The sequence below is a fragment of the Lycium barbarum genome, chromosome 6 (genome assembly GCF_019175385.1).
Source record: "Lycium barbarum isolate Lr01 chromosome 6, ASM1917538v2, whole genome shotgun sequence".
Taxonomy (NCBI): domain Eukaryota; kingdom Viridiplantae; phylum Streptophyta; class Magnoliopsida; order Solanales; family Solanaceae; genus Lycium; species Lycium barbarum.
In genome coordinates, this window is record NC_083342.1 from 98,436,025 (window position 1) to 98,447,437 (window position 11,413).

The window sequence follows — 11,413 nt, forward strand, 5'->3', positions numbered from 1 at the left end:
CCCATGCAAAAGTTGTACTGCAGCAGTTTTGAAGCACCAATCAAGTACTGCGGCAGCAGTAACGTTTTCTCCGTTCCAACTTAAGATTTCTTTACCTATATAGTTGCTTATACATGTTGTGTCTATAGATATTAATTTGAAAAGCAATATAGTAGTAGATAGATCTGAACTTCCAAGTATTGACAGTTTTTCAACTAAAGATTACGAGGTGTAGAACTCTCTCATTTCATTTCACATGGTGATAAATTCACCAATTTTACGTCCACATGACAAGGTGTAGAAAGAGAGTTACAAAAATGGAGGGACTCCCTATCAACCTCGCCTGTTGCTGCATTTGCTCATGTGCTGCACTAGAGAAAAATTAGAGCGAGAAAAAAAAAAAAACTATGCTTCTAAGAGTAGGATTACCAGGAACAAATAAAAGGCTTACGGGTGACTGAAAATTAAGCCCCACCAGCCATGTCCATATCTGTAACACCATCAACTCCCTTGAAGACCACGCGTAATTTCCTAGAACATGACTGCTTTTTATCTCCTTTTCCGGCTGCACCAGTAACATGAACAATGTCCCTTGGAGTTTTACCCATAAGCTCAAACAATGGTAGACCCAAATTAGATCGAGTCATCTCTTCTAGTACTGGAGGTGCTTGCATGTATAGATTCTTCCCTCGATACGTCACACTTACTCTAGTTAGTAGTAGCTTAGGATGGTCTTCCAGCAGATCAATGAACTGCACAACACCAGAAAGAGACAAAAGCTCACACATTATTACTTATATCACCAACCCATCAGTTTATTACCCCTTTTCTTGTGGTGGGATATCTGACATGCTCAAACAAGAAGACGAAATCATCATGAAGTTAAGTGCATCAAATTATAGTCTTCACGCTGATGACAAAAAGGCATTTAAATCCACAATATAGGCATCTTCCAACGAGATTTTTATGGCAGATAACTCAATGTACCAACTCTTAAACAGAGAAACTATACGAATGAGATGCAGCCAACAATCACAGATTCTTCCAGACATTCATAAGGGGCAAAGCAGTGGGAGTATTATTGCCGCCCCCCAACCACCACAAAAGATATGATCAGATCCCAAGTGATTATTCCAACTTTGACTACAAGCAATCCAATATTAATAGCACAATGAATGTTGAAGCATTTAATTTCCAACTTATCTGCTGTACAAGAGATTCTTCTTTCAGGAAAAGGATGCCATACTTTGATTATTGTTTAATGTAATTGATGCAGCTGCCAAGTTATCCCATAAATTCCATTTTCTGCTTTATTTCCTTCTTTAAGTGGGCTCTTTTACTATATTATATTGGGTGGTTAAGATGCAAAATTATTCATAGTGAAGATTAAGTTTACTCTGTCTTTGAGGTTGTGTACTTGGCTTTACTCTGCCTTTGAGGTTGTGTACATTGGCTCTCAGACATGATTAAACCTTTATGGACGAGTTTTTCTCTTCACTTTCAACAGGTTCTAGGGACCTTAGGATTGCTTGCTTGTTCCTCCTTCCTCAGCTTCATGAAGCTTATCTGGTTTTGACCACTCCTCTCCTGTAGTGACAGCACTAATACCACTAATGATCATTGTCAGGAGTGACCTAATACAGTTAAGCGACAGTTTTTCAGACGAATTCTATTCTTAAGCCTCAAGAGAACAGTCATATCAAGAATGCATTGATACATGCACAATAAGTGGACTAGGTCAATATCGGGACATTGCTCCCCAATTCTCAGCTGGTTTCCTTTTTCTGAAACTTGATTAGGAAGCACCCTATTATGCTGCTTTAGAGATATGATATATAAAAAAGTTTCTGATCGGGCGTTTTAGTGTTTTACCCCGAACAATCTTGTGAGTGATTAGTAATCTTAAGGAGCTGAGACATAAAAAGAACAAGAACCTTTTTCAGAGTAACTGAAGCTTCTAGCTCAATGAGAACACCAGGACCACAAACAAGACAATCTTTGTCCCTCACAAACTCGGTCACTTTGGTGTGGAGACCTTCAACTCCATTGTACCTTCAAGAGGAGCGGAATTCCACATTAGTCAACAGAACTTAGTCAAACGATTTAAAGGGAAATTCAATTCATAAGTATAAGATAATGGAAAAAGAATTAAGAGGAAACACAGATCAGTTGTTGTAAGGGTAGAACCATGCAACAAAACTTAGGTTAAAAAAATTACCTTAAACAGAGAAGACGTGAAACTAAGACTTCTACTGCTTCAGGATGATAACTTAGTTCTTAATTTCAAATGAATCACAAGTACATAATTTTATTTCTTTAATGAGAAGTCATACGAAAAGATTGACTTTCGAGATGTTATCAATTTTTTTTTTAATTTTTTTTTTGATAAAGATCAAGATGTTATCAAATTAAAGTGCAATGCTGACTACAAGATCATTGATTCATACACAACGGCCCAAGCTGCAACATTGTCGAGCTACATAAATTAGGATCTAAAACAGACTTACGTCAAGTAATTTGATAATGTTTTGCTGCATCCAGAGACAAGCTTCAAGGTCTCCAAAGAACAAGCAGCAGAAATTATAGCATTGGTGGATGCTATAGCAGGTATGATATTTTTAACCACACCCTGTAAGAAACGGGAAAGATTATTCAATATGCACTGAGAACACATGAAACTGCATAAAACCACTCTACCAGCGTAATATGGCTGGAGTAGAATAAGTTCTCATCTCAATGCATAATGAAATAAATATAGTTTGGCCCATATCTAATGGAGGTTGTCTACAGTAGGCTGAAACTTTCATACCATGAGCTTACCTGGGTCAAACTATAGGTAACTCCCGGAATTCCAAAGAGCTCTGCTCTCTTAACAGCCTACAGCACATGGATCAGAGAAAGTCAAGGATTGAAAAACATGAGAATTTTTGGATACGTCTTAAGTACTAGGAATGGAGAAAACGCCAGAACATAAATTATAACCTCTGAATACACCCATTGCATGTGTTCAGGATCATCTGGATCAAATGTTTTGCCACTATGAACCTGCATAAAACATTTGGGGTGAAAAAACAGAGCATTTGGTCTAGAAGCTTGGAAAACCAAACTGCGAACTTCAATACTTACCTCATCCCATTTGATTAAATGCGCATACTCAATGCAGTGAGCAGCAGTTCTAGGAGTTTCAGCAAGAGTACACAAGGGAAACTTCACTTGTGGGGGAAAGAGCCATATTGTACACTCAAAGCAGGGGGTAACACCGGGCATTATAATCCTTGCATGGCCCTTGAAACCTTCAGTACCACCATCAACCATAGGCTTAATTGTTTCTTCCCGTGGGTTGTCATCAGAATCGTACTCTACACAAAATGTCAGATGGGTGAGCTGAATCTAGACCTCCTTCCACTGAGTATAAAACTGGCCAGGAGCATGAGATACATTTCCCCAGGGGCTGAAAGATCTGCAACCACCCCTTTGGGTTCTGAAAATACCTAATTAGTTGAATATCTTTATTTCTAAAGAGTTGGAACCAGCCCGTTGGGTTCTGAAAATGCCTGATTAGTTGAATATCTTTATTCAGAATTTATTCAATCAGATCCCTCTTTCCCTCCTCACATTGATTCTTGCTATGCATGCCTGTTTAGTTCATTCGTTGCTCCTATATAATACAAAGGGTCGCTCCAGGAAGGGCTGGTTCGAGATGGTCTTACTCTTCCCCTTTTTTTTTGGCAAAGATGATTCCATCCCTTAAGTAACCTTATGTTTTATTACATCACACACCTTGGAGTGCGCCCTTCCCCGAACCCTACTAACACAGGATGCTTTGTGCACCGGGCTGCCCTTATTATTAATAAGATTCTATATTTTTTGAAATAATTTCAAGTGAAAATTGAAATTTAAGTTATAAAATGTAAAATTATATGTCGTGGTGGGCATCGAGGGGACTGGTGGTGGAATGGAGAAGTTCAAGGAAAGGTGGAAGCAAAGAAGGTGGCATATGTGAAGTTGGTAGAAAGCAAGGATGAGGTTGAGAAGTGGACGAATGGTGATCTTTATAAGATGGCGAGGAACGAGGCGAAGTTGGCGGTTTCGACGGCAAAAACGGCAGCTTTGAACGCCTTTATGCTGAACTAGAGGACAAAGGCGGGGATAAGAAATTGTTTAGGCTAGCCAAGGCGAGGGAGAGAAGGGCATCAAGGACGAGCATGACAAAGTATGGTAGAGGAAGCTCTCATTAGACGGAGATGGCAGTCATACTTTCACAAACTCTTGAACGAAGAAGGGGACAAAGACATTGTGTTGTTGGGAGCTGTGGAACACATCAAAGGGCGTCGCGATTTTGGGTATTGCAGGAGTATTAAGGTTGAGGAGGTTAACGGTGTTGTTAGTAGGATGCGCAGGGGAAGAGCGACCGGACCTGACGAGATTCCTGGGGAATTTTGGAATAGCGCGAGCTCGGCAGGTTTGGAGTGGCTGACGAGGTTGTTTAATGTCATCTTTAAGACGGCAATAATGCCCGAAGAATGGAGGTCGAGTGTAATGATCCCTTTATACAAGAACAAGGGCGATATCCAGAGTTGCAACAACTATAGAGGTATCAAGCTGCTAAGCCATCCTATGAAAGTGTGGGAATGGGTGGTGGAGATGAGGGTGAGAAGAGGTGTCTATTTCAGAGAACCAGTTCGCATTCATAACGGGACGCTCAACTACAGAAGCTATCCATCTTGTAAGGAGACTGGTGGAGCAGTATAGGGAGAGAAAGAGGGACTTACACATGGTATTCATTGACCTAGAAAAGGCTTATGATAAAGTTGCAAGGGAGGTCCTATGGAGATGCTTGGAGGCTAAAGGTGTACCTGTGGCGTACATTAGGGTGATCAAGGACTATGTATGAGGGAGCCAAAACCAAAGTAAGGACAGTAGGAGGAGACTCAGAGCACTTCCCAGTTGTGATGGAGTTGCATCAAGGATCAACTCTTAGTCCGTTTTTATTTGCCTTGGTGATAGATGGATTGACGCGGCAATTCAAAGTGAGGTGCCATGGTGTATAATTTTCGCGGATGACATAGTCCTGATCGACGAGACTCGTAGCGGAGTTAACGCTAAGCTGGAGGGTTGGAGACAAACTCTAGAGTCTAAAGGGTTCAAGCTGAGTAGGATCAAAACAGAGTACTTGGAGTGCAAGTTCAATGAAGCACCTCATGAGGCTGGCGCGGAAGTGAGGCTTGGTACCCAGGCCATCCAGAAGAAAAGTAGTTTTAAGTATCTTGGATCTATTATACAAGGCAACGGGGAGATTGATGATGTCACACATCGTATTGGGGCAGGATGGATGAAATGGAGGCTCGCTTCCGCAGTACTTTGTGATAAAAAGGTGCCACCACAACTTAAGGGCAAGTTTTACAAAGTGGTCGTTAGACCGACTATGTTGTATAGGGGAGAGTGTTGGCCAGTTAAGATCTCTCACGTTCAAAAGATGAAAGTTGCCGAGATGAGAATGTTGAGATGGGAGTGTGGGCACACTAGGAGGGACAGGATTAGGAATGAGGTTATCCGGGACAAGGTGGGAATGGCCTCGGTTGAAGACAAGATGTGGGAAGCGAGACTGAGATGGTTTGGACATGTGAAGAGGAGAGACACAGATGCCCCAGTGCGGAGGTGTGAGAAGTTGGCCATGGATGGTTTCACAAGAGGTAGGGGTAGGCCGATAAAGTATTGAGAAGAGGTGATTAGACATGACATGGCGCAGTTACAGCTTATCAAAGACATTACCTTAGATAGGAGGGTATGGAGGACTCAGATTAGGGTAGAAGGCTAGTAGATAGTCTCATTTATCCTTTCATATCAGTAGTCGCATTATCGCGCTATAGTTTCTTATGCTTTGATTTCTGCTACTATTTGTTATTTCTTGTACTTCGATTATCTTATTTTATCTGTGGTAGCTATTGTCCCTTTGCAAACTGCTTCATCATGGCTTAGTCGCTTTTGTTATTTTAATTCCATATCGCTTTGAATTTCTTGGCCTTATCTGACCTCTGTTTATGCTTTCTATTGAGCCGAGGGTCTTTCGGAAACAGTCGTCCTACCTTGGTAGGAGTAAGGTCGGTGTACACTCTACCCTCCCCAGACCTCACGTTGTGAGATTTCACTGGGTTGTTGTTGTTCTTGACCTTATCTGACCTCTTTTTATGCTTTCTATTGAGCCGAGGGTCTTTCGGAAACAGTCATTCTACCTTAGTAGGAGTAAGATCTGCGTACATTCTACCCTCCTCAGACCTCACATTGTGGGATTTCACTGGGTGGTGGTTGTTGTATTTCAATAACAAAATGAATAGAGTATCAATGATACAAATTTCAAAATATTGAGTATGTCTGATGATATAGATAGTCTTTTATAACGTGAAGTTTCTTTTTAATCGTTTACCTTGTAGAAAAAAGTTTCTTTTTTATCGTTAGAAAAAATATTTTATGGAATGACCTACAACCGGAAGGAGCTACGAGGTATTTACAGGGAGTAGCAACATTACATATTGTGTAATGACCTCAAAAAAATCTATTGTGGCCTCTATATCATTTACAATTGCCATGTTACACCAAACAAACAAATAGCGAAAAACATCTAAACTTAATACTAACGACAGAATTTTTTTTATAACTGCGGTGCCGGGGCCAACTTGCGCGCACCTCAACTAATTCCACAAGGTACCCGCTACCTCCCACCAACACATGTACCCCTTAATTCTCCTCACCAAGGCTTAGACAAATTCGAAGAAATCACTAAGTGTTTTTGTCTCTACTGGGAATTGAACCCGAGACCTCATGGTTCTCATCCCACTTCATTGACCACTAAGCCAGACCCTTAGGTCTATACTAAGGGCAACTTCTAATTTGCTTTCAGAAATTCTTGTGTTCCTTCCCTTCAAAATAGCCCACCAAACAGTTGATGGAAGAGCATTACATGTTTTCAGCTTGTCCTGCCCAGCTCTATCAAGTAACAGCATCGTAGCAGTTCTTTTGTCGTCCTTGGCATTGTCCATTTAATCCACACGATGTTTAGAATAGAATCTCAGATCCGTCTAGTCAAGCAGTGAATAAAAAGGTGATTAACATCCTCTCACACAGTGCACATCAATCATGTTTAAGTGTTGTTTACTTAAACTTATCCACTTACGTGGTCGAAAATACAAGTCTACTACAGCGTGGAATGGACTCATTGAAAAATTTGAGAAAAGATTAACATCCTGGCAAATGCAATCCCTTTCTATGGGTGGCAAACTCACTCTAATTAGTAGTGTCTTGGACAGCAGCCACACTTACTACATGTCGCTATATCATTTATCCACCAAAGAGTTAAATCAACTGGACAGAATAAGAAGGAATTTCCTCTGGAAAGGGAATAGCAGTATAGCACTGAGCATAGCCACAAGTTCCATTTGGTAAAGTGGTAACACATAATTCCCAAAGCGCCAAGGAGGTTTGGGGATCAAAGATCTTGGAACCCGCAATAAGTGCCTACTGATGAAATGGCTATGGAGATACACACAAGAGGAGAAACCTTAGTGGAAGTGGGTGGTCAATGCTAAACATGGTACTCAAAGCAACTGGTGTTCTAAACAAACCAGTGCACCACATGGGTGGGAGTGTGGACGCATATATGCAGACTATAGGGAGAACTTTCAGAGTATCAACACTTCAGAGTTGGTAATGGCATGTAACCAAATTCTGGAAGGATAAATGGTTGGGTAATTCACTCATACGGCATGATTACCCTACTCTGTTTCAGATTGCTTGTGATCCAGATTCCACTATCACAGAGAACAATGGGCCCATCTGGAACATTACTTCAAGGAGGAACCTTCAAGATTGGGAGGTTGATGATCTAGTCAGATTGCCAACTACACTCAATGTCATTCACCTGAATGAACATACCACATATAAGTTCAAATGGGACGTGCAAGTGATGGAAGGTATTCTGTGAAGGCAGGGTACAAGTTGACAAGGAATGCAATGGAATTACTGATCTCTGGCCATGGTAACTATTCCGGAAAACCGAACTGTCACTCAAGATCATATGCTTTAGCTGGACTGCAATTTGAGGCATGCTTGACTCATGACAACCTTATTAAAAGGAGTTTCCAGATAGTTAGTAGATGCCACATGTGTCACAGAGATGCAGAAACGAACAACCACCTATTCCTACACTAAGAGTTGCAAGAGATATATGGAATATTTTCTGCTCTTTTCCTGGAATCAGTTGGGTTATACCACACAGCACCAAGTATGCCTTTGACAGCTGGGGCAGCTGGAAAGTTGATCGCACCATCAGGAACATCTGGAGAATAGTCCCTGCTGGGAATTTTTGGAGCATATGGAAGGAAAACAATAGAAGATGCTTTGATGGATTATCGACTCCAAACCACACCCTAAAAGTTAATTGCCTTAGGTACTTATTTAGTTGGGCAAATGTCTCCCCTGTAGATTCCCCAGAAAACTATTTGAACTTTGTTAGCACTTTGTATCTAAAATAGTATATCTGTATTCTGTAGAGAAGCTAACAGGTTGGTTTTTTCTTTTCGAAGCTACTTCGTAGCTTTACTTCTACTTGTAACTTTTGCATCTTCTTGATGCCATCAATTAAGCCGTTTACTTCATTCAAAACGAAAAGAAAGAAGGACTGGCTCTGCATTTTATGAAGAAGTATCACTTACAACCCTCCCATTCACCCACACATTGTTTCAAGATCAGCCATGAGTGGTTGGAAAGTTGGACAGAAAAAAATCAATTAGAAACTTTGGTTCTCCCCACTAAGCAATTATAAAAGAATAGGCACAACAGAAAGCATTCAGGTAAAGTACTCGGAAAATAAAACTTGATCAGCCAATGCAACCCATGCAACTTGTTTGAAAAGCATAAGAAAAGACAAACCTAAAAAGCCGCAAGCAACAGAATTTATATAGCTTCGAGCCTCAACAGAATCAAGACCAAGAACAATAATATGGAAATCATTGTAGAAGCTTATAGGTTTGTCCTCAATCCGACAGAAATGTGGTGTGATATCTACGCCACTGACTCTCTCCATCACTCTTTTGGCAGCAACTTCTGCCTTTGGTTTCCCCACATCTCCAAGTCTACATAGAAAGAATTATGAAATTTTCATAGACATACTATTGCTAAAAAAAATTATAAGCAAAATTGTAACTGCAAGTGAAAAACAAAGGGAAATACATCTATACCTAGATCCGAAGTGATAGCAGACTCAAGAATTTTGTATTTGTCAAAGATTATAACCATACAAAAGAAACTACAAAACAGAAGAAGGATAACCCTCATATTATGAACGAGATAAGGACAATCCTCCTCGAACATCACGGGCACGTAAATAAGAATGTGACGTGCACCCCCCCGACACCCCTCTCTTCTTCTTGGATTTTGTAACCCTAAAGTTCCTTTTCGAAGGAGTAAAAATTATAAATTCAACAACAATACACAAAATAAGAATTCCATAAGTTCCAATTGCATAATTTCAAACGTGGTATGACTCGACAAACAAATTAAGCCATAATGCCAACTAGATTGTATCGCTTTCACTATGTACTCCTCCCACCGGTCCCAATTTAAGTGTCTTACTTTCGTTTTTGGTCTGTCCCAAAAAGAGTGTATCTTTCTATATTCAGTAAGTTTTCCAATTCCAATATTCTACATGGTAAGTTTTCATCTTTAATTTAAGAGCACAAGAGTGAAAAGTCTCCCTTTCCCTTTGTTCCGTAAACTCCGTGTCCAGTCAAACTCAGTCTTTACGAATTACAACTTCAATAATACACACATTAAAAATTCAACAATAAATTCGAATAGCATAAAAACAACGCACCTGAAGAGAAATTGACGATTAAGATTGGTAACTTCAATACGGTCCATATCAATAACGTCAAGGTTACGAAAGCCAGATAAAGCCAAATCCTTAAGCAATTCACAACCTAATCCACCAGCACCAATCACTAACACTCTTACACACTCCTTTAAATCATCTCTCAACTGCAAAAAACAGACGATCATTAGGGTAATAATGCAACACAACACAATCATAGGGTTTTGAATTGGGGGTTTTACCTCAGTGCCGGGTTCGAAAGTCGGGCCGACGAGATTACCGGGTCGGAGAAGGAGCTTATCGAGGTCTCTTGATCTGCTTTGTGATGTGGTTGAATCCGCCATTGATGAAGCAGAATTTCGGGTTTAGTTTTGGACACTATCACTCGCTTCGACTACACGCAGCTGTTGGAACACCTCCCCCCTTATTATACTTTGATAGTTTGATAGATATATAATTTGTTTGACTTTCTTGGGTATAGAAGTTTATCCTTTTTATACAAAAAGACATGTAAAATTCTTATTTACTATATTTTGCTACCGAAGTTACTACTCTTTCCGTTCGGTCAGTTTTATCACGCTTTCTATACTATTTTGTCATATTTTTTATACTGCTTTGAATTGCTGGTTCTTATGTCAAGGGTCTACCCGAAAACACCCGAGGTAAGATCTGCGTACACTCTACCCTCTCCAGACCCCACTTTGTGGGATGTCATTGGGTATGTTGTTGTTGTAATATATTTTGCTTATGTTTGACTTATGCCCTCCGTTCCAATTTATGTGTTTTAGTTTGATTGGGCAATTGACACAAAATTTAAGGAATAAAAGAGAATTTCGAATATTGTGATCCTAAATTAAATATGTGTAGTGTACTAAAATGTCCTTTGAATCTTATGATTTTAAACTTGCTTACTAAATATAGAAAGAGACACTATTTGCGACAGACAAAAAAAAAAGTAAGACACTTAAATTGGGAGGGAGGAAGTATTTTAAAAAGTTACAGAAAAGGGTCAAAATGCCCTTAAACTATATGAAATTGAAGAAAAATTCCCTCCGTTAATAGTTCGGTCCAAAAATGTGACTGTTGTTAATAGTTTTGTCCAAAAATGCTCATATTGTTACTTAATTGAGTAAAAAATGACTTTTTCCCAATAAACATTTTGTTTCTTTTATTTTAAACATATTTTTTTCCTAAAAAATATTATTTTCAAAGAACCCTATTGTTACACCTCGTACTTTTGTACGTTGAGTTTCACCGTAGGCTAATCGATGTAGGCTCGGAGAGTGCGATTATTTATTAAGAGCAGGGATTTGTGTTGACCTTAATTATACGAGAGTTTAAAATCATGTTTAGTAGGTATTGGAAGATTTAGAAACAAGTCCACGAGAATGAATTTCGATGCAAATCGGATTTTTAGGAGCATTATACTGATCGTACAATTGTTGTACCCCCATCATATAAAAGAAACAGTGGAGCGGAGGGTGTATACCATGGCCATTTTACGATCCATTATATGGACCGTATATTATTTTACGAGCTATATATTGAACCGTATCATTGAGGCGGTGG

At 39.7% G+C, this 11,413-nt stretch overlaps 1 protein-coding gene across 4 annotated transcripts; it reads right to left on the bottom strand.

Moving 5' to 3' along the window:
* Positions 1-209: 209 nt before the first annotated feature.
* LOC132644977 (NEDD8-activating enzyme E1 catalytic subunit) lies at positions 210-10,298 on the bottom strand. 4 transcript variants are annotated; one of them, XM_060361681.1, is made up of 10 exons: positions 10,087-10,298; positions 9,848-10,011; positions 8,905-9,107; positions 3,106-3,338; positions 2,962-3,024; positions 2,800-2,856; positions 2,487-2,608; positions 1,914-2,031; positions 431-731; positions 210-345 (listed from the first exon to the last, which is right to left on the bottom strand). In XM_060361681.1, exons 1-9 carry the CDS (start codon positions 10,186-10,188, stop codon positions 444-446), a joined length of 1,350 nt encoding a protein of 449 aa, XP_060217664.1. In that variant the 5' UTR covers positions 10,189-10,298; the 3' UTR covers positions 210-345; positions 431-443. The 4 variants fall into 4 exon arrangements, with proteins under 4 accessions (XP_060217664.1, XP_060217663.1, XP_060217665.1 ...); XM_060361680.1 differs by having other exon boundaries at positions 210-731; XM_060361682.1 differs by lacking the exons at positions 210-345; positions 431-731 and adding an exon at positions 744-1,566.
* Positions 10,299-11,413: the final 1,115 nt, after the last annotated feature.

Bases quoted from the DNA above. Each gene is read 5' to 3' on its own strand.
- LOC132644977 (XM_060361681.1), bottom strand. From the start codon at position 10,188: ATGGCGGATTCAACCACATCACAAAGCAGATCAAGAGACCTCGATAAG. The intron at 10,012-10,086 runs GTAAAACCCCCA...TGTTTTTTGCAG, and splicing joins CTTTCGAACCCGGCACTGAG to TTGAGAGATGATTTAAAGGA. The intron at 3,025-3,105 runs GTAAGTATTGAA...TGTTTTATGCAG, and splicing joins ATTTAATCAAATGGGATGAG to GTTCATAGTGGCAAAACATT.